This window comes from Penicillium citrinum (assembly GCF_028827155.1).
Source record: "Penicillium citrinum strain IBT 23319 chromosome Unknown utg000009l:1.0-4274883.0:1.0-4276374.0, whole genome shotgun sequence".
Taxonomy (NCBI): domain Eukaryota; kingdom Fungi; phylum Ascomycota; class Eurotiomycetes; order Eurotiales; family Aspergillaceae; genus Penicillium; species Penicillium citrinum.
This window is the reverse complement of record NW_026622694.1, coordinates 2,796,652-2,818,784: the sequence shown is the minus strand read 5'-3', so window position 1 is coordinate 2,818,784 and position 22,133 is coordinate 2,796,652. Positions and strand designations below refer to the sequence as shown.

At 46.9% G+C, this 22,133-nt stretch overlaps 7 protein-coding genes across 7 annotated transcripts; 4 read left to right on the top strand and 3 right to left on the bottom strand.

Moving 5' to 3' along the window:
* Positions 1–265: 265 nt before the first annotated feature.
* On the bottom strand, positions 266–1,677 carry N7469_010529 (uncharacterized protein; the record flags this gene model as incomplete). The annotated part of the gene is made up of 5 exons (XM_056649434.1): positions 266–635; positions 713–743; positions 794–861; positions 940–1,057; positions 1,125–1,677. The coding sequence occupies 5 exons, from the start codon at positions 1,675–1,677 to the stop codon at positions 266–268; spliced, it is 1,140 nt and encodes a 379-aa protein (XP_056496565.1).
* A 1,744-nt stretch (positions 1,678–3,421) lies between these two features.
* On the top strand, positions 3,422–5,051 carry N7469_010528 (uncharacterized protein; the record flags this gene model as incomplete). Its single annotated transcript, XM_056649433.1, has 5 exons — positions 3,422–3,760; positions 3,816–3,942; positions 4,010–4,133; positions 4,206–4,663; positions 4,720–5,051. The coding sequence occupies 5 exons, from the start codon at positions 3,422–3,424 to the stop codon at positions 5,049–5,051; spliced, it is 1,380 nt and encodes a 459-aa protein (XP_056496564.1).
* Positions 5,052–5,474: 423 nt separating this feature from the next.
* Positions 5,475–6,455, bottom strand: N7469_010527 (non-canonical purine NTP pyrophosphatase; the record flags this gene model as incomplete). The annotated part of the gene is given in 5 exon segments (XM_056649432.1): positions 5,475–5,552; positions 5,610–5,671; positions 5,736–6,062; positions 6,078–6,141; positions 6,200–6,455. 5 exon segments carry the CDS (start codon positions 6,362–6,364, stop codon positions 5,475–5,477), a joined length of 696 nt encoding a protein of 231 aa, XP_056496563.1. The 5' UTR covers positions 6,365–6,455.
* A 794-nt stretch (positions 6,456–7,249) lies between these two features.
* N7469_010526 (aldo/keto reductase) lies at positions 7,250–8,516 on the top strand (the record flags this gene model as incomplete). The annotated part of the gene is made up of 4 exons (XM_056649431.1): positions 7,250–7,278; positions 7,363–7,513; positions 7,573–7,929; positions 8,010–8,516. The coding sequence occupies 4 exons, from the start codon at positions 7,250–7,252 to the stop codon at positions 8,514–8,516; spliced, it is 1,044 nt and encodes a 347-aa protein (XP_056496562.1).
* A 763-nt stretch (positions 8,517–9,279) lies between these two features.
* On the bottom strand, positions 9,280–11,079 carry N7469_010525 (uncharacterized protein; the record flags this gene model as incomplete). Its single annotated transcript, XM_056649430.1, has 1 exon — positions 9,280–11,079. The coding sequence occupies one exon, from the start codon at positions 11,077–11,079 to the stop codon at positions 9,280–9,282; it is 1,800 nt and encodes a 599-aa protein (XP_056496561.1).
* Positions 11,080–13,179: 2,100 nt separating this feature from the next.
* Positions 13,180–14,697, top strand: N7469_010524 (uncharacterized protein; the record flags this gene model as incomplete). The annotated part of the gene is made up of 3 exons (XM_056649429.1): positions 13,180–13,504; positions 13,592–14,210; positions 14,280–14,697. The coding sequence occupies 3 exons, from the start codon at positions 13,180–13,182 to the stop codon at positions 14,695–14,697; spliced, it is 1,362 nt and encodes a 453-aa protein (XP_056496560.1).
* An 833-nt stretch (positions 14,698–15,530) lies between these two features.
* On the top strand, positions 15,531–21,560 carry N7469_010523 (proteasome activator BLM10; the record flags this gene model as incomplete). The annotated part of the gene is made up of 3 exons (XM_056649428.1): positions 15,531–15,961; positions 16,036–21,442; positions 21,498–21,560. The coding sequence occupies 3 exons, from the start codon at positions 15,531–15,533 to the stop codon at positions 21,558–21,560; spliced, it is 5,901 nt and encodes a 1,966-aa protein (XP_056496559.1).
* Positions 21,561–22,133: the final 573 nt, after the last annotated feature.

Below are 22,133 nucleotides of genomic sequence, written 5' to 3'. Positions count from 1 at the left end.
TTAGATCCTCAGTCGATAGTACGTACCATCCCTATAGGTATAAGGTATAGGGCTACTCGATTTGCCCCAGACCTCCCCCCTACAAAGCACACTCTTACAACGGCTTGTTTGAAGTCGCTGAGAAATAACAATTAATTTAGTAAATTAAATTTTCGGTGAATCACATCATTCCGAATTATGTGACTCGAAATTTGAAATATGAACGGAAGAATGGTAGAATTATATTGAACCCCGACAAGAAATTCTCCCAATATCAAAAAAACGTTTACCAAGAGCTCTGAGAATTTGCACCGTGGGTTGAGTTTGCCTCATATTCCACTGTAACATCATCGGTGCGCCGTATCGCACCCATAGGGAAGGTTTTGTTGTTGTTGCGTTGAAATTGGTCTTTATTACCATCAGCAGGTAGAATACTTTCCTGGCTGTCAACATTGGTAACAACCAAATCGTCTTTTCTTGCAGCAGACTTCTTGCTTCGATCGAAAGAAGCAGTGTTCCAGTTACTCCCACTATTTTTATAAGGACCCGATTGGCCATTGCTGTATGAACCTAAAGTACGCTTTCCGAGGACCAGCTCAAGCAATGGTTGGAGTGTTGGTATACAGGAGGCAATTATCACGACGTCGGCTTCGATACTATAAGCGAAAGGGCGTTATGTTAGTAATTGTATCTAAAGACCTCAATTGGTGGCAAGTTGGATATCAGTACTCACTTGGTCCACATGACGAGGTCGGCTGTTCCATCTAGAGAGGAGTGAGCAAGATTATCAGGAGTATGGAAGCAATTGACTCACAGGTGTAATCTGACTTATCGGCAAGACCCTGGAGCTGGGTACATTTAATAATTGCCATTGCGCAAGCACTGTGCAGATAAATCATAAGCTTCAAGTTGATGTACCACTGGTGTAGTACAAATAAACACCTTTGGAAGCCAACTTACATTGAGCCCAAGCCGAGAGCGGCACAAAGTGCAAGTCTTTTTCGCAGGGACATATGCAGCTTCATGAGGACACTGACAGGATATAGGGCAAGGTACAGGTCGACAAAAGCAGACAGACCTGGATATCTGATTAGCTCGTTGCATAATGAAGATCTCGGCATTTCACATCCATTCATGAAACTCACATCCGGTAAAAATAGCATAGTTGACAAGTATCCAGACATCTCTACATTTAGCACCTGCTGTGGCCACCAGATGAACATGCCACAATGCCTCCGGTGGATCACACATTGTAAACAATATGATAATGCATATGCAGGACACAGCAGCAGCAAGGCTAACCAATGTCCAGAGCCATATCTTCTGGGGCAAGCCAGGATTCAAGATACGAGTAAGCATGGCGGTCACTGCCAATTTGGGAACCGTGAATGAAAGAATTCCACAAAGGAAACTGAGGGAATTGAGCAAAATGGCCATTTCCATATTATATTGGGAGAGCTTCATTGCATGCTGGCCAAATCCGTATGCTATCGAGGCCGTTGTCACACCACAGTAGGCCAGACTGAGAACCATGGAGACGACAATTAGATAGTCATCAATGCCGAAGTTTTTCAACATCTTGAGTCTGATGAATATACGGGCCGTCACCATGAGAAGTGTCAAGGTCGTCAGGGTCCATATGACTGCTAGGATCTTAGGTCCCTTATCATCGTTCTCATTTTCGGCTGTCAATGCCATTTTTTAGCATAAGATATTGTAATATTGTTCAGTCCGAGAGGAAATCGACACCAAAGAGTCAAATATAGGCTCTGCAAATGTGTGATTGACAATGATAATAGCTCCGATATGTAGCTTTGTGTATTCCAGCGTGGAGAATGAAATATTCCCTCGCAGAAGGTAAAATGACCTGTACATTTCATACATAGTGTGAGGCCGCCTTCAGGGCTAGCCCAGGCACGTCCAATTGAAGTGATCAGCCTCTCCTTTTTCTTGTTTGAACGCGTACTCCTTCTCAATGGAATGAACTAAGAGACAATAGGACATCCCGATGGCACTGTTCGAAAGACAAAGTACAAAGTGATTTGGGGGCGAATTATGCCGAAGCAAAAGTACTGTTTCACTAATAAAGCCACTGATAGCATTGGCTCGCTGCGGAGTGAATTGCCCGGAAATTAGTACATACCGATATGTGGACTTGGACCAAAGGATCACACTTGGACCAGGCGAAGGATCTAAGTTGCATCGTGGCGTCGTTGACAGGCGCCATTGCCAGCCCTAACTAGTACTAATTTAGTGATCGCCGCTGTCATAATCCCGAAGAGCAAATCGGATGTACGCAAAGACCGTGTGATCAACAACAACACATACACCTAACGTTCAGCGAGTGGGTACTCAATAATTTAGAGTGGATGCCGCTTAGGGAAGCGAGCTGGACTTTGCAGAACCAATGATCCGACATGCCGCCTCAAAGCGTGGGTACGGGGCAATGGAGGAGGGGCTATCAAGTTGAGTACTGGCGGCGACATTGCCTTGAGAACGTCGAACGTTTGGTACTTTAGTCATAGCTGTTTTACGAAGTACGGAATAGTTCAATTATTGCTGGGCTCATGTCTTCCTGTGAGGCTCTAAAGAGTGTAAAGACGAAAAAGCACAGAACTTCAGACTCTTCCCTTTCAGCATACATAATTTCAAGCTAAAATATTCAGCTTGACTACGACCTGCACTCGAATCAAACTTATATGACAGGCTAACTGATATGGTTGATATTTGGTATCAAGCCTCGACTGGTCATTTAGGTCTTGCCGTTTATACCTAAAACCCCCCCGGTATTTACTAGGTCTGTTCCGTTTGCGTGGCTCCGTGGAGAGCGCTTAGTTCGGTGCTAGCCTCGCATGAGAGTCAAATAAAATTACTACAGTATGATATACGGAGTACACCAAGTATCACTACCCCTGTTGATCGTCATGAACGTTTCGAGCTTTTAGCATGAAATGGCATGCTCCTCTCGGCAACATTCGAGGCTGCCAACTGAATTCGACACTAGTATGGATTTAGTGAAATGCCTGTATCCGGACAAGCCGCAAGAGACCTAGTAGACCAATAGTGAATTCATCTCGAGCTCTAGGCCCGCTTCATTTCCGTTCAATCAGAATACAATTGTTTCCTTGGTTCAAACATTGGCGAGACCCGAAGACTAGTAACAAGGGTATAGTCACTCAGAGACCCGAAAGAGTTTGAACAAAATTTCCCCGTGCCAATCCTTGCCGGAATATGTTCAAAAATACCCCGTGCTGGGGAGAAAAAGAGAACAGAGGGGCTTGGAACTAGAAGACGTTGAGCGGATCCTGACAACGGTCCATACCACATGGCTCTCTAGGGGTGAGAAAAAAAATAACATAAGTACCGACTTACCTGCAAGCTGTATATTCCGCTCAAATTCATTGATGCTTCCAATCCTCCTCTATTCCCTTAATTGAAGAAAATGACTGTCATTAGTGAAGCTCACACAAATGATGCTAACGGCACCAACGGCCATACCAACGGCCATACCAATGGTCACAGCAATGGCCACACAAACGGTCAGGTCAACGGTCATACTACGAATGGCCACTCTTCCGAGGCGTTTGTTGACGGCTCTGTTGCGATCTCTCCAAACCTCCCCGAGCTGGTACCCGGGCTTTTGAAAAGAATCGCGGCTTCTGGAAATGCTTTTGTATCAGATGATGCTCAATCGCGCACCGAACTGTTGGATGCCGCTCGTTCTCTTGTTTATGCAGTGGAAACTCCTAGAGAGGCCATGATCAGGTATTGTTGGGCACAGGTATGACAATATCTGCCTCTTCTGTCTTTAAGTTATTAATGTGGATTGAACACAGTCAACGGTTTTTGCTTGTATAGAGGCTGGTATAGATATGGGCCTTTTCACTGCTCTTTCTAAGGATAATAAGCCCAAGACTGCTTCTTCATTGGCAGATTCTGTTGGAGCTGATGGTAAATTAACCGGTAAGTCATCAAATACGCATACAACTTCCATCCGTTGCCCTGTGAAACCAGTTGATAATGGGATTAGCTCGTATTTTGAAGCATTTATGTGCTATGGGTGTGATTTTGGAGGCTGGGCCTGACGAATACCAACGTACTGGATTCACGATATCCCTTATGTCAGAGCGATACAGCGATGGTTATGCTTGCGTGTAAGTATTCCATCCGTTTCACTGGCCTACTGGGGATTCGGATCGTTGCTAACGTTACATTTATTTGCCTAGTGCCGATTGCATAACGAAAGGAACTCTGGCATTGCCTTCTCTTTTGAAGAAAACGAATTATCGCAATCCATCAAATGGCAGTGAATGTGGTTTTCAACTCGGATATGATACTCAGGATCACTTCTTTGATTTCCTTAAGAACCACCCTACTACTGCTAAACAGTTCAACAACCATATGTCCGCCTACCACCAAGGCCGTCCCAGCTGGATGGATGTTGGGTTTTACGATGTACCCAGATTGATCTCAACAGACGTGGGTGATGATGGGGTTTTACTGGTTGATATCGGTGGCAGCGTAGGCCACGACCTTTCGGAGTTCCGTCGAAAATGGCCCGAGGCTCGTGGTCGTCTGATTCTTCAGGACCTCCCTGAGGTTCTAGATCAAGCTCGCACCATGTCTTTGGATAAATCGATTGAGATAATGGACCATGACTTCTTTACGCAAGAGCCTGTTAAGGGTAAGAAAGTTTCCAACAAGTACTATCATAATCTGAGAGCATCATGATCTGACTAGTTCGTTTCAAAGGGGCTCGCGCTTACTACATGCATTCGGTTCTACATGACTGGACCGACGAGAACTGCGTGAAAATCCTGAAGAACATTATTCCGGCCATGAAGCCGGGGTATAGCAAGGTATTGATTAACGAAAACGTCATCCCGGCAACAAATGCCTACTGGGAAACTACTAGTTTGGATATCATCATGATGTCTGATTTTGCATCTACTGAGCGCACAGCTGAAGACTGGAAAGTACTTGTTGAATCTGCTGGCCTCAAAATTAACAAGATCTGGACTGCTGGGCGTGGCGTCGAGAGCTTGATCGAGTGTGAATTGCCAGTGCTCTAGGCTCGAAGGGTTAGTGGTCTTGGAGAGGGATAAAGGCAGCCCTGAAATGCGAGGTAACTTTATCTGGAAATAATAATATGTCCATATCGTGTCATTCCGGTTCTCATGAAACTCTGTCGCATAGTTATGCAATAATGTTGCACTTATAGGCCCGCTCAGATTGATCTATACTTTAGTACTAGTAGTACTACTTATATGACTGAGTTAAAAGTGCAGATTCATATTGAAACAAAGTTTTCATTTCGTTGAACATCTTCATGTTGCATGGCCTAGTCAAGAGATCTTGTCGCCATGAAGATAAGGGATATAAGCAATGTTTCACCATTCCTTTTTTGTGATTTTGATTAGAAAATGAAATGTCATTTATTGAAGCCCAGAGAATGAGTATATGAGGAAGCATTTTATTAATTCAGGCTCCGGGATTCATTTTTCAGTAAACTGTCTTGTGGCCAGCCACTCCTGGAACTTGAGCAATGCCTTATAGCGATGTGATAGTTTATTCTGGATGATAGTCAGCTCCATTGACCAGTTTGGGGCAAATGATTGAGTTGCTCAGACCTTCTTTTCATGGGCCATCTCCGCAAGCGTTTCACCCTCATGTTCAAATATCGGTTCCCAGCCTAGTCATCAGTTAGAGAACAATTGCCGTTTACATGATGCTTCACAGGAACTTTTACCAAATACCGGTGGGCCCCTTGCAGGAACGATTCGACCCTTCAATAAATACCCTGATGAGAAAATGGAATTGCGAGATCTGATATAACGACGAAAGACAAACCTTGAGTCGTCCTTGAAAGACGATTGGGTCGGTCGTGGGATCCGTAGTAAATGCAAATGTGCAAACGGCCTCGGCTGTTTTGTCCGTATAGGAATATAATAGTTTGTTGAGGCCTTCATTTCCTAAGGATTCTAGAAAATACTTTCTGACCAAGTTTCCAAGCAATCGGATAGTAAGCAATGGTTTCGATTCTTCAATATCAATTTCAAGTCTTTCTTTCTCGTAGCATCCAACTCACATATAAGTACCCGGAAGCTTGTTCATCGCATTAAACTCCAACGCAGAGTCTTCGACAATGACCGGTCCATCTACCTAATTGAACAAATACTTCTCAGAACCATCCAATCAATTGCGGTGACCACGCTCTTACAACTTTCGAAGCTCGCCGACATTTGTCTGCAGCGATTTCTTCCAAAGTACCTTGGATTTCAGGAATGTCCAGTGCAAGGGGTTCTATTGCTATTTTGTCACCGAGAATAGCATTGACCTCGATCACTTTATTCGGATTTCCAGTTACAAAGGTGCACGTCTTCATTGTCAAGTTGGATGTGCTGATCAATTTCAATAGATAATAGTTCAGCCCACCAGCATTGCAAGTGGGAGACACAGTGTGTCCATAGATAGCCCTAGGCTATATTCGGGTTAGTCTTACATGCAGGGGTATGTTAACCCCTCAAGTAACTATAGAACAAAGGATGTGATATTTCTTAAGTTGACTGAGAATGCATTGAAAGTACTAAAGCTAGTTCCGAAGCAATGATTTATTTAGTGGCAAGTCACATAGTATTTATCATTCCTTACAAGTTTGTCCATGGCAATGGCTCGATTGACTTCCAGTACTTAATGAATCATCTCGGCAGTTAATTAAACCCATAATTTCTCGATTATTATCCACATACGTAGATAGTAGTATAGTAGTATATTACAATATCCCTCATACTAGATAATTCAAAGATCTATCATGGCATTTAGCCCAGATCTTCGACGTCCCGGTACTTTTGCCCGACGCTGGCGAGGAGGAAGAGCTTATCGGGTATTTGTCGGTTAAGCTGCCGCTCGCTTGTTGGCTTCGGCAGATCGTATAGTTAGTTACTCCTCAATCACGATTATTAATATGCGAATGCCGGCTATCCAGGTATTTATGACATTCTTAGCTGAATATTCTTGATTCACGATAAGTCCATCACAACATACAACCTTTTTGAAACTCACCAAACGTCTATTATCGATAATTGGCTAGTCCCCGCAGAAGGTTGGTGAGTCACTCAGAAAGATGTCAATATTCTTGTTACTTGCAATTTGACGTCATGTCCCGAATTATCTGGAACATTTGGCGCAGAGAAGGGGTATTATGCAGAGAACATTCACTGATTGTCAGAATCTACACCGATTTTCGAGATTCTTACTACTCTAGTACACCATGTCCGACTCGCAAATGGAATACGTTCGGTGAGCTCCCCCCACATCAAGAGACTACCTCATGAACCAATACACTAGTTGTAGGTGTATATATTAACATTTGACGGAGCGAAGCCTAGGAAACTCAGGCTTGAAGATCTCCAAGATCATTTTGGGTACCATGTCCTATGGTAGCAAGCAATGGCAGGATTGGGTGTTAGATGAGGAGGAATCATTGCCCCTCATCGAACACGCCTATAAGAAGGGCATCAATACCTGGGATACTGTAAGTGAATAATCACACATATACCATTATAGACGTACCAATCATGCTAACAGAGATAGGCGGATGTCTACTCGCATGGTCGATCCGAGGAAATCGTCGGTAAAGCCTTGAAGAAGTACAACATCCCGCGTGATCGGGTCGTGATTTTAACCAAGTGCTTCTATGGCGTTGACGATGAGGGTAAATTCCCACCCATTGCCGCCTCAGCTCGCAATGACGGTGCATTCGTGAATCGAGTCGGATTATCTCGAAAGCATATTCTCGACGCCGTTGATGCCAGTGTGAAGCGCCTAGGAACATATATCGATGTACTCCAGATTCACCGTTTGGATCGGGAGACTCCTCGTGAAGAGATCATGAAAGCATTGAACGATGTGGTTGAGAGCGGGAAGGTCCGTTATATTGGTGCTAGCTCGGTATGTTATTCACCTCTTTTTACAAAAATCGAAATATTCTGTAGACTTAGTGGACACTGGATCTAATTCATTCTTCGCAGATGGCTGCCTGGGAATTCCAAACACTCCAGAATATCGCTGCTCGCAAGGGCTGGCATCAATTCATCTCGATGCAGAACTACCACAACCTAATCGCCCGTGAAGAAGAGCGAGAAATGATTCCCTACTGCCTCGACAGTGGCGTCGGACTTATCCCATGGTCCCCCATGGCCCGTGGTGTCCTGACTCGACCCTGGGGATCCCGCTCGACTGTACGTGAGAGTACGGACGGTGCATTGAAGATGCTGATTCGCAGCCGTGAGACCGAGTCCGATAAGGAAATTGTCGATCGTGTGGAAGAATTGGCTGGTAAGAAGGGCGTTAGTATGGCGCAGATTTCCCTGGCTTGGAGCTTGAGTCATCCGAATGAATGTCCTATTGTTGGACTTAGTAGTCCTTCACGGATTGATGAGGCTGTGGCTAGTTTGAAGGTTAAGCTCTCGGATGAGGAAATTAAGTATTTGGAGGAGCCTTATGTTGCTAAGGCTGTTGCTCCTATGGAGCGGTAGATTAGAATTATACTAGGTGGTAGTAGGATTGGAATTGGATTAGATTATCAAATTGTTTCCTACTAAGGATTTCTTCTATCACGCAGCAAAGGTTAGGCTGACCATCTTGTCCCACCTGGATAGTTATGGAATACACATTATCCGCTTTCGACTTAGTAGTAGTCTTTCGAGAATCTTTTAATTCGGCCATTCACTTCATTGGACGCTGTCCATCGAAGAGAAAAAGACTGAAATTTACTGTGGTTTAGATCCCCGGAGAGCGATCAATTGACCCACTGTGGGTGGTGAATTAAGTTGACGTCGATCTCACATTACGGCTAGTTGATCATGAGAAAAATATTTGCTCAATGTAATCTACAAATAGTAATATTATTCGTGATGTGATTTCATTTCTGATTGGGCATGTTCGCATCATAGGTATGGAAGACTATCTTGGAACTCGCTGAGCTCATGATCAAAAAATACAGAATGCATGCAGATAGTGATTGTATACAAGACCTATCCATCCTGGCACAGGTGTATCTTTGAAATGGAACATGGAGTATACAAGACAAGAGTAGAAAGAAATGGCAAAGAGCTGCGTACCAGACGAGTCAAATTGCCAAAGCAACGCCCTTTTTTGTATGCAATCGGAGTAGAGATAATGCTAGGTAGAAAATACAGATAGATCGCTGACAAGATGCAAGGGTATAGATATGTGGAAAGGGGAGAAGAGGGACTGGAAAAGTGGAATGATGCAGAGCTGTTGTAGGAAAGAAGGGTATCAATGGGCTGTTCCTTTTCGGTGAAACATGGTAAAAAGAGAACTGAATCGATGTCGTCGTTTCGCTTTGATGGGATCGATATCTTTGCCATTGCTCTCTGAGAAATCGGGGAATACAGTCGGATTACGATTGACAATCGCACGGTCGGGCTGAGGTGCAGGCTTTTTGTTCTCGGAATCAAATCGAGAGTTTGTTTTATCCTTGGGTCGATTGAGTCGTTTATCATTGTCGTCAGGTGGGGAGTTCTGGCGCAAGGATGCTGGACGAGAGACTACGAGTTCTCGCCCATTCTCGCCTGTTGCAGTGAACATACTGTGTCGATTGAGTCTGTTGCTGATTCCCGAGGCACTGCGCTGCTTGGCTCTATCCATAAACGCCGCACCGGTCGAATTCGAGCGTTTATTCAGACTACCAAATGCTTTTTCTCCTTCCGCCTGGGCCATTGTGTTTGAGCGGCGGACGCTAGAGACAGACATGCAACGTTTGCCGTTGTTGGTGACTTCTTTCATGGGACTCAAGTCGTCATTATCATTAGAGTTTCTCCTACTCTCATTTTTTGCAAAAACCGGCGACATAGTCTTAGATGATGCCGGGGACATCAGAGGGTCGCCATAGTTGAAGTTATGAGACCAACCTTCGCGAAAGGCGACCCAGATACCCGTGATGATAATGAGGGTGCGGAGCCCATCATCAAGGGTTACGACGTCATTGGATTCGATGGGGGCTTCGTTGTCAGAAAGGTCACTAACCACAGACATTGCGGAAGTAGGAGTCGTCGGACCGGTGTTAGATCGAGCTACAGCGGAATATTGGTCGTAAACCTCCAACTGGTTCCGCGTCATCGAGGCGATGACAGGGTGTCGTCGAGTTTGTGGGTCAATGACGCTGAAAGTAAATCGCTTGCCATCCTCATTTAGTTGAGCTGCTCCCGGGTTCATCGACGACACTCGGCGATTTTTCCCACTCCGTAGAACCCATCGCATGACTCTCAGGCCAGTCTCGGTTCGCGCGACGAACTCATAAGACCCGCTCGGTAGAGGAGTTGCTTCCCATACCGGGCCAAAGTTCAAACAGATTTCCGCTTTCCCTTTTAAACGCGCATCCTCTTGGAGCATTTGGCAAATTGTTGCTATCACTTCACGATGTTCCTCGCGGTCATCCTCTGATCCTTTCTCCTTTTCTGGGCGGGTGGACACCGTGCGTTCATATAGTTCGCTCATGACGATGATAAGATCATTCGGGCCCAGACCATTTCGACCACGGAAGAGAGCTGGAAACTTGCGGGCCAAACGCGGAATGTAAATTGTGGAAGGGAGGACATCTAAAATAGGTAAAGGCCGAGGCGTTTGGGAGACCTGCTGGAGCTGAAGCAAGAGTTTTGGACGCAATCTGAGACGCTTATGACGGGCATGTGCGGCTGGATGAGCGAGCTGATACAAGGTCTTTGACCGCGTTGACTTCCGGTTGGTGGTCGGGGAGCTGACACGAGGTCGGGCCAGAGTCTGTGGTTGTGGTGGTGGCGTTTGAGACGAGTTGCCTTCACGCGATGTGGGCATGACGGGGCTCATGGCCGGAGCGGATACTGATCCCGCAGACTGGGTAGAGGGAGCAAATTGCGCAGGATCATCGGACTGTTTCGGGGTGCATAGATTTCCCAGGAATGGCAGCGCTGGAAGTAAAAACCCTGGGGAGTAAGAAGGCGAGCTGGAATTGGAAGCTGGTGGGGTGTCTGATTGAGAGGTTGGATCTATTGAATGAGCTGCTGCGGCGTCCGCTGTGAGGCCAAGATTGAGCAGCATTCTTGGACTCGGCGGAGCCGAGGCGAAATCTTGTCTCCAGATGGAATGGGGGGATGTTTATTGATTAACCCCAGGAATCCACGTATGCATCCAGGGCCAACGCGTCAAGCTGCGGGGAGATGAAAGGAATGCGATTTGGGGATGTAATTGTAGATGAGCTTCAAGTGGAAGTTTGAAAGAAGCAAGGAAGAGAGAAGAAGGAAAGGAAAGGAAAGGAAAGAAGAAGAGAAGGGTATGTGTAGGAGAGTGAGTGAGGAAGAAAGAAGGTGGTTCAGTCAGGTCAGGTCAGATCAATGCACAAAGAGAGAGGGAGGGAGAGAGAGAAAGAGAGAGAGAGAGATGCAAGGGGTATTTAGAGTCAGCAGTCGATGTATACTCTAGTTGAAAAAATAAGAATAAGAACACGAGAGCATAAAAGAAAGGAACAAAGTAATCAAGGTGGGATACACAACAGCGGTCAGTCATATAATAATATAACCAACTTTACAACAACTGATTCATACATGAAAATGTGAATATAAATTCAATTTTCGCACTTGGCGGGTCGCGGATCGGCCATGGCGGCCTCCGACACTTCCGGGCGATCGTGGAAATTTTTGAAGAGGATGTGAGGCTCCGATCCCGAGCTCTGCGTCATGCTGAATGAGAAATTTCGTGTTTGGGTCTTCTTGGCTTTCCTACTTGGCCCTGGGCGCTGCTTGGCATTAATCCTGGTGATGAGTTTCATGCTTTATTGGTCAAAAAGAAGCAGCCAGCTGACGCCGGATTTCTTCAGCTTGCCACTAAGGACTACATAGAACTAGGATCGATATGATCGACCTATGTAATATACATAGTAGTTAGTTACTAGTATGTACAGACCACTAATGTAGTAGCTCGATCTACCGATGATTCAGTGTTGGACTATGCTCTACATAGTAGTTAGATACACCAAAGAATATACCGAGGTATCCAACGGAGTCGATGCATAATCATTATTCATGGATCCGCTATTTGTAGATGAAATGGCTGGACCCGGTGGGGTCCACAGGTCATGCCAGTCGCAGACTTTTCCTTCTCGTGGACCTCAGGAAAAGCACCGGGGCAACCACTAGCAGCACGGGACAAACCTTGATTTTCCGGTTCAGTACATAGGTAGTGGTAGTGGTAGTGGTAGTGGTAGATGAAATATGATTTGGTGCGGTGCTCGGAGGTTCATCTACTCGGCGCCGGGATCATAAACAACTGTAGACTCCGAATGCCGACGTCTTGTCACCGGGGAGATCCACAAAAGATACTACTAGTAGTATCTCTCCAACACTAATATACTTTTAGCGTTTTCAATATCACTTCTCCCCAGCCACAATGCTAGACTGGTAGGGGTGGTGCATACATAACCTTGGTACTCATTCCATAGGGCTGACGATGGAGACCAGCGGGTCAATCCCGAACATGCACCAGAGAATATACTGGAAGCTATCATAACCATAATTTTTGATTACATAGGTCTTTTTTTTTCTTCCACAAGAGACCACGGAGGTAAGTCTAGACACAGGAGTGTGACCGAAATTTCTGGTCAGATGACAAATTGTCTAAAAAAAATGCTTTTCGTTGGTTCAAGCTAGTCAAGAGAGTTCTTAGAGTAACTAATGTATTATGCACGTATATCTACGGACATTGAATATATCTGACAAAATGGAAATGCCTACCCCTGTATACTTCTCAGTATATTGACTATCATGTTGATTCTAGCAGACCCTTTTCCACTGCACAAAAGAACTTAACTCTTTTTTCAATATCAAATCTTTGATCTTATGTACATAATATATTACAATAAATAATTAAACGCAATGTTAATGCGTCACAAACTTTCGGCATCCCGCTGTTTCCGCATCCGCTGACTCATCTATGCTCATGCATAATTTCTGTGCCATTCGGGCCCGATCTTCATCTCCAATCTGACCAAGTCAACACTAACTAATTGTCCGTACGGAAGTACATACATTGAATCCCCGGGACACTCCCGAGGCCCTGATTTTCCCGTGAGCCACGGCTACTTCCGAGCTATTGACTCAAACACAGTAGCCCCTTCTTCTGATCTCGCTGTCACCCCACTTTGGAATGCCCTCAATTGGCCGCTGTAGCGCGGCCCTGTTGCGACTGGATAATCCTGGTCGAAGCTTGACCCTTGCCTTTTGGTTATGGAAAGCTCTCTTGTTTGTAGTTGTGGTTGCTTGTCCGGGCCCCGGCTACGATACTTCAACTACACTCCTGTCTAACGAGCATACTGGCGTGTCCCCTGACAGCTCGGCCAATGCACTCCCTCTGACTTTCAAATTTGCTCGATGGGATGCAATATACTTTGTACATACCGCCCAACATGGCTACATCTTTGAGCAGGAGTGGGCTTTCAGTTACCCTCGAGTCCTTGGTCTTTTTCTTTCCGGTGAGTTAATTGGGTTCTATTTTTTGACTGTTCAACCCCAATTTAGAAAGTTTATTTCATTATATTAATTTGTTCCGTGACAATCAGGAATCCGACAATCAGGCGGACTAAGCGGACCACTCACAGCAGCTTTGATCGGTGTGGTCTTGTCTCATGTTGCACATTATCTCTCTGTGCTGGCCTTGTATGGTCTTTCGACCAATGTTTTTGGCCATGCCACCGCCACTCAGAGACTCGTTTGCTTCTTATCCGCTGCTCTGCACATCATCAATCCGGCAGGGGCTTTCCTCTCTGCTCCATATGGAGAATCAATCTTCTCTTTCTTGAATATCTCGGGGTTCTACCTCTATACATCATCGTTGATTGCTGATCACAACGGCGCGGTGCGTTTCCGAGATATACTTGTTCTTACAGCCGCTGTCCTTTTCGCTCTCGCAACACTCGTCCGAAGTAATGGGATCCTGAGTGGATTTTTATTTGCCTACGATGCTTCAATTTTGGCGTGGTCGACAATCACGCAAGGGCCTTCTTCCCGTAGCATTCGACGGCTGGCCGTGATCGTTCTAGGAGGGTCGATTGTGGCATTGGGAATGATTGTACCTCAAATCTTCGCCTATCGCAATTACTGCACACTGGCGGCAAATCCTCGACCCTGGTGCAGCTGGACTGTACCCAGCATCTATACCTTCGTACAGGGTCACTACTGGTATGCCCTTGTCTTCCATGTAACATTTTACTAACTCTTGCTAATAATTTGCAAATTTGTCTCCTTTAGGAACGTTGGATTTCTTCGCTACTGGACCATCTCGAATATTCCTCTCTTTTTACTTGCAGCCCCTCTGCTGGTGATTCTCTGTAGATCCTCCTGGTGGGCGCTTCAAGCCCCTTCAGCCTTGGCGCCAGGATCTGGCGGTAACTCCGCCTCCGCCGTTAGTCCGGGGTCGATGCTCTTTCGCCTGGCGGTACCGCAGGGTCTCCTGGCGATCATGGCATTGACCAGTTATCACGTTCAAATTATCAATCGGATATCCTCTGGATATCCACTGTGGTATTGGTGGCTGGTGTCAACTGCGATGGATAGTCTGCAAGATCCTCGCAAGACTCTCAACCTCCTCTCGGTCGCAGCCCAAGCTATGGCGGGCTACGCTTTAATCCAGGGGGTTCTTTTCGGTTCCTTTTTGCCGCCGGCATGATGATTTGCGCCGGCAGAAAGTATTCGTTCACCAATGGCCAATTGTTTGCTACCGCCGTGATATTCTCGTGTCTGGAACCCGAGTGTGTTGCGTATGGTCCGTCTGCCTAAGTTGGGCCGCTGATGTGGACTCGCTGCCTGCCAGAACATTAAATAGATTAAATTCAATACGATTCTAGTACAAAAAAAATAACTGTATGGAAAATATCAGTCAAATTTTATAAACTATACACTATACTCTATACTATACTGTATACACACCATACATAGTATAGCTCGAATCCACTTGATCTTCAAAAGCTGCAGGAAGCTGTTGGAGTTGCAGTTACGTGGAATTATGTCATCCGATCCTCGACCTAGACCTCATCTTTTGCTTTGACTCTTTTCTCCCAGCCTTTTCCAGGATTGTTGATTGCTGCAAAGAAAGACCTCTTCCTGTATCGATTACTAAGTGCTGATCCCAACTTGGAGTTGGATCTTTAGTGTACCATTTGGAACTTCACGAGGTTGCTGTTCTCACGAGCCCAGAACCTCATGCGCCCACCCCCATTTGCAACGCATCCTCCGATCTTCAATCTCCATCTAGCGGCGTGGAATACCGACCTATATGGTGATCAATAAAAATTAAAACTTATACGAATCCAGGTAAGTGCGAGTTCCATTCCTGGAAACCTTGTGATCGGGTACGGGTGCGTGAAGCTCTTAGAACCTTGTGGTTGCTGACGTATTGTCAAGATTCGACCCCAATCTGACATCCACGCCAACACCCTCCTTCGCCCCCATCTCCACCTCCTCCCCTTGAGCTCTCTTCCTCCCCCTCACTCGCACACGACTATGGACGCCTCAACCCCCAAGGCGATTCTCACATCCGACAATTTTCTCCATGCTACAGAGATTTCCCGGGCCACCTCACCGGGTGGTGAGCCCGTCGCGGTAAACGGCGCCGGAGAACCTAAAGCTCGTGTACGCCCACGAACATATCCATATTTTGAATACCTTCCATATCAGCTTGAGGATGAAGCAGAGAGGGAACGGACTTTCAGAGAGATCTTAAATCAACTTTATGTATCAGTAGAGGCCGGAGATTTCAGCCCCGGTGCAGTACATTGGACACGCGAGCTCCGAGGATGGCTATCTTTGAAGTTCGATCCGACTCGCACAGAGCGGATCAACCTCGTGAAGCTCTATTATGAGCTCTCGTTGGCTCCCGGGATCGACCCGGGCGTTTCTGAGCGATTTGCGAGCATGTTCATGCTTCTTACCAAGTGAGCGATCCGCGATCCCCATAGGACATGAATGAGCGGGCGGGGGGAAAGCCCCAATGCTAACCATCATACAGGCGCAAGCATTACCTCCGACCTGTGAAAGACCTCACTCTTGACTGGAAGCCTCTATACAAAGAACTAAAGGCATTTGTGCTGCCGACTGAGTCCGGATTAGTTCATTCGACCAACCTCAAACGGAATGTAAAGACGTTGACCAAGCTTTGCGCTTTCTCGCAGCTGTTCATTGACCCATGCGAGCTGCCAGCGATGCTTGAGGAATTTCTTCCTCACTATACAACCTCCTTCTCCGAAGGCGCGTTCGTGGTCGCCGGGTTGATAAACTTGTTACTCCCAACATCGCCCGCCCCCGCAGACCGACCAGATCTCCTCCCCCAAACGTATCTGCCGACCCATTTCCATCTTTGGTCTCTAGTAGGACGGTCAAAAACTTTCGATACTACATACTTGGATTATTTGTCGCGATTGGCCCGGGACTCGCTGACTGCTGCTCACATCCCTTTCTCTGAACATGGCCTCTTTACAAAGGAACAGTCGTCTCTTATTTTCACGGCAACACTGAGACTTTTGGAGATTCCGGTTGGACAGTCTACCTCGCCCTACAGTGCGTTGGTAGATATTTCTTCTGGATTGGGTATCATGCTCGACCGCGACACCCGGAAGCACCCTGTTGCCCACCACATTGCCCGGTGGATCGTCATGTCGCTTTCCCCTGCTTGTCTGGAATCCGAAGACTCTATTCTTACGCATTTGGAGGGTCTAATCCAGGCAGTCGAGACGTTCTTCCACCCTTCGAACTCGGGTAGCTGGACGAAGACTCTGTCCCAACTAGTCTATTACCTGACAGACTTCTTCGTAATGCGCTGGAACCGAGAGCAAAGCGGGGAGATGGAAGTACCACCGGAAAGACGATTGAATGATGCTCTCAAGCGACGCTTTGTCTTGTGCTTGAGGGACGTAATTTTCATGGGTATATATGCCAAGAGCAGCACCGCCATGACTTTCTCGCTCTCCACCCTTCAAGGTCTTGCCTACTTGGAACCGCATCTGATCCTCCCAGGCGCCTTGCAGAGAATCTATCCCGCTTTGCAAGGCCTGGTCGAGGTACATCGAACAACATCTTCCCTTCGCGCCATGCAAGTCCTCTCTCGTGTTATAACCCGATCCAAGGGCTATCGTTGTCATATGACAACCCTTCTTGGCCTGGCATTGCCAGGTATTGATGCCAATGATCTTGAAAAGTCACTTCATGCGCTTTCCTTCATCCAATCTGCCTGTTATAATATCCCTATGGTTGATTTGACCAAAGGAAGAGAGGACGTTAACTGTAACATGCTGGCTATGCAGTGGATATCTGGCGAAATGGAGAGAATGGAGGAACAAGGCTCAGACATTCAATTGAATTATGATACAGAACTTGACGATGTGACCGAAGAAATGATCCTGCGCTCATCGACTTGTGGTTTCGGTGATTTCACAATCTCGTTCCTTGGACGTGTCTTCACGCTCCTAGAGAACCTACCAGACGTCACTCGTGTTCGCAACGGCTCTCCAGAGGAGAACATCGTCAACACATTGCCTGCGACATTCATGCCTCTCCTCGCTTCGTTGTCACCCGAATACTATGATATCGCTCTCTCGAAGATCGTTGATTTCGTCTCCAACCATGTCATTCACCAAGCCCGGGACGCAATGGCCTTTATTTGCAACTCGCTTTGCAAGGTCAATCCTGAAAAGGCTCTCAAACGCTTCATCCCTGTTCTCACACAAGCAATCAGAACTGAAATCGAGGACAATGGGGCTGGCTCAACTCGAACAACTGGCACAGACGTTCTGCCTCGCGACCGTGGCCTGGTTTGGAACGTTAGCATGTTGAGTATGTGCGTTGTGCATGTTGGTGATGCCGTCCTGGCCCATCGCCAAGAACTCTTCGATATTGCAGTTTACATGCAACAGAAGTGCCGTGGTATCCCAACAGTCCACATTTCTAACTTCATCCACCATCTCTTGTTAAACTTGACGGGTACATACACCAGTGATTACTCTTTGTATGAGAAAGCAGACACCGTTGGGGGAATTGAACCTAAGCACTGGAGCTACAGCCCTGATGTGCGGAACCTCAACATCAACTGGCATGTTCCCAAGCGCGAGGAATTGGAGTTTGCTGTTGATGTCTTCAAAAACCAAGCCGAGTCGGCGTTGAAGCATCTCTCTGGCCTGACAAATGAAACTTCGAGCATCAAACGAGACGGTAGTGGGAAAGAGTGGTCGGATGAAGTTACTCGAAACTTGGTGCTTTTACGATTGCTTCTATCTGGTATCTCTGTTCTCTTTGACCCCAAGGCTGCAGCCAAAACTTCCCCAGAGACTTTGAATGGCGCATCTGCTGTGTGTAGTGAAGTTGAGACGGTCGATGATCCTGCCGCTTCAAACGGGACCGTTGATGAGGAAGCCGATGGTGCTCTTGACAATACCGATGAGGCCCTAATCAAGGAAAGCTTCTCGTATCCCACAGGATATCCACTGCAGGAAGGGGATCCTCTGTACAATGCCATCCACGAGATTCGTGAGCGAGCGGGATGGGTGCTGCATGAGACTCATCGATTCCTAAGTGACAAGCAGGAAGATGATGTGCCATGTTTTGGAGCCCTTTACTCGGCATTCCGATCTTGGTTCGTTGACGTGGGAATTGAAAGATCCGCCCATGTTCTTGACCGTGTCACACGGCTTCTAGCTGCTGATATTCATCCCTACAAAATGAGCGGCATTCGTAAAGACTACCCAAGAGCACTTCTTGTCCGCCGGGCAAATGTATACCATCTGCAGCGTCTGCGTCACAACGCTGCCCCGCGGCCTCGTTCTAAACTTGACGAAGTACTTCTTTACGACCTCGCGGAGTCTTGTGTCTCTCTATACACTGAGACTCGACGTAACGCCCAAAATGCAGGCGAGTCTGCCCTCAAGGCTGTATGGGGTGCTCGGAGTCTCGTCATCCCCCCTCTTCTCAGGGCCCTCCAGAAGGGTGTCAAAGAGAACGACCACGCTCGTATTAAGGGTGCATTGTTCTCATTGCTTCTTAGCAGTGTTGCAAGGACAGTTGGGCGAAACTGGAAGTTTACGCCTACTCTGATTCGAACCTTCATCGATGCCAGTGCTGTGGACAAACCCTCTGTACAGAAAATTTGCTCGAGCGCTGTATTCCAGATTATGGATTATGGTCGCGCCATGGAAAGAATGGCCATCCTCGATAGAGATATTGTGGAGGCGATTGCTCCGAGCGGAGACGTTAGCGGGGACATTGAGCAGAAGCGAAATGCTATCAACAAGAAGCGTGTAACAATTGAGAAGAAGAAAGCAGACCTTGCTGAAGAGCTTGTCAATTTGGCACGAGTGTCACACTGGAAGATCGCCAGCCGCGCTGCGACGATCGTGATCACAATGGGTCTACGATTCGACTACATAGCCAGTGAGAACCTCATTGAGCTGGTTACCCTCGGCTCGATCGATGACCACCCTGGCTTGCGGGGTATGTACTCGCAAGCACTCATTGCATTGTTCACGATGATCGATGTACGAGCTATCTGTAGCCATGAGTACAAGAACTATATATTGGGACACCAGCGCTTCCCTTCAAAGATCAAGGTTGCGACGCGCCCGTATGAGAAGGACTGGACACAGGAGTATCTTTCTAGCTTTGCCAACCCTGAAGCGGAATACTATGTGGACCATGATTTCCCTGGCTGGCTGGTATGGGGCAAGACTATGCCCGCTTACAAGTCTAACGTGGCCCGGGATATCGAATATGACGAAGTTGAATGGAATGTGCGGACTCAAATGGGTAAACTGTTCACTCGTGAATGGTTCTCGAAATTCTTTTCGTATCTCAAACAGGAACCGAGGGATCCTTCAGCTGACAAGTTCCGCATGTCATGTGCTATGATGCTTCTCTATGCCTTCGAGCTGATGCTCCGGGATGGACTCACAGCTGCATCTTTCAAGGACATTCAGCAAGAGATTCAGATAGTCTTCGAAGATGGCAGTGATAAGCATCAACATCGCGCTACTGCTGAGATTCTCGGTGCCTTGATCAGCTCTGTGACCGATTCTAGCGTGGAAAACCGATCTCTGGTATGGGAGTATGCTTTCCCAATTGTAAGGAAGATATTCACGGATGGCCTGACGCCCGAAAACTCCGGCTACTGGACAACCTTCCTTCACATGATCCTACAATGTCGCGATCCGAGACGAGCCTGGCCTTTGGTTGATTGGCTTGCTAGTTTCCGGCTGGATATGTCTACCAATGCAGCTTTTAAGGAGAGCTCTAAAATCAATCTGCTTCACCAATGCATCATTGATGCTGGTTGGCATTTCCAATTGGAGAAGCCCATTGTGAAGGATTTCCTCGCGCATCTGGATCATCCCTACAAGGGTGTTCGTGAAGCGATGGGTCAGACTCTCGCTACAATTTACCGCACTAGGTATCATGAGTCGTATCCCGACCTTAAGCATCTGCTAGATGCCCAGAAGTCTGCTTCATCTGTCGGCAGCTACCCTTACCTACCCTCCGCCGAATTCTCATCAATGGTTCGTGGCGTTTTCACCCAGATCGAGGAATGGCGAAAGGCCAGGACCCCTGGACAACAAACACCTTCTTCATACACCTCTGGCAGCAAAACCGTGCTCCTCTGGTTGGATTCAACTCTTTCTTCCCACGAGTGTACACAGTTGGTTCCTTTCTTCCCTGACGTCTTTACGGCGCAGCTTCTGCACATGATGGATGTGAAGGAGGATCCAGAGCTCCAGTCTCTCGCCTACCATGTCTTCCGTCACCTTCCCAATATCCCTTACCCCGCCGAGAAGAATTCCAACTTCATCCAATCCCTCATCCGTATTGGACAGACATCTCCATCATGGCATCAGCGTCTGCGAGTCATGATCAACATTCAGATCATCTACTTCCGTCGCCTCTTCCTGCTTGACCCTGCAGACCGCGACAAGTTGTTTGAGTGCATCGCGTCTATGCTTGAAGACCCCCAGCATGAAGTCCGCGCTGGTGCCTCTGCCACACTATCAGGAATGGTCCGTTGCTCGCCCATTTTCCTGCGTAACAAGATGGTCAACCGATTCCAAGAGCGCTTCACCAAAATCCTTGCGGATAACCCGCTTCCCAAGAAGCCCAAGACCTTCCGCTCTGGTATTTCCTCGGCGGTCTCTTCTGGCACAGGAACACCGACACCTGAACACAGCCGTCTTATTATCGTGCGTCATGGCGCGGTGCTGGGACTTGGTGCGCTTATTCAGGCATTCCCCTACAATAGTCCTCCACCTCACTGGATGCCTGAGGCCCTGACTACGCTTAGCATCCGTGCTGCCAGTGATCCGGGAATTGTCGGTTCCAGTGTGAAGTCGATTATTAGTGAATTCAAGAAGACCAGACAAGATACTTGGCATATCGATGCTAAGGTGAGTTACTTGAAAAATGCGAAAATTGCGCTCTTGCTAACATGTTTTATTCTAGGCATTCACACAAGATCAACTTGAGGATCTCTCTGGTGTTCTTTGGAAGAGCTATTTTGCTTAATCATGGCATCTACAAGAACACTTGATCCAGGGTATTGATGATGGGTCCTGACCACATGGTTACACCATCGATGGGCCTTGGACTTAGCTCAACCCCTCACGAGCCGAAGATATCTATTTAGGGGAGGACCTCATTGAACCCAGCTTTGCCGGACTGCACCCTCGAGTCTCACTCTTCTTCTTTCTCCGTACTTTTTGTGCATGAAGCAGGCGGCTCTCTGAACTGTATTCGTTTCTTAATCGCCCTTGTATCCCAAGGGTTACTGTGAAGGTTCTCTAATCCTCAACTGAATATAAGCACTGATCAGTATAATAGGTTTGAATCTCAAGTCTAATGTAAGCAATACTAGTATGTAGAAGGACTAATCGTATTGGAGAATCTTCAGTATCATGATACAACCCCCAGGTGGTATTCACCAGTAGTTGAAAATGAGTTTCCAGCGTTGATGGAGTCAAGACCGCGTAGTAATGACATCTTCGTCTGCAGCACCCGGAAACATTTCCCTATTGTTTAGGTTGCTTTACGCTCAAGCCAGAAACATGAATTACCCACTGAGACATCTTTCAAGCTTGA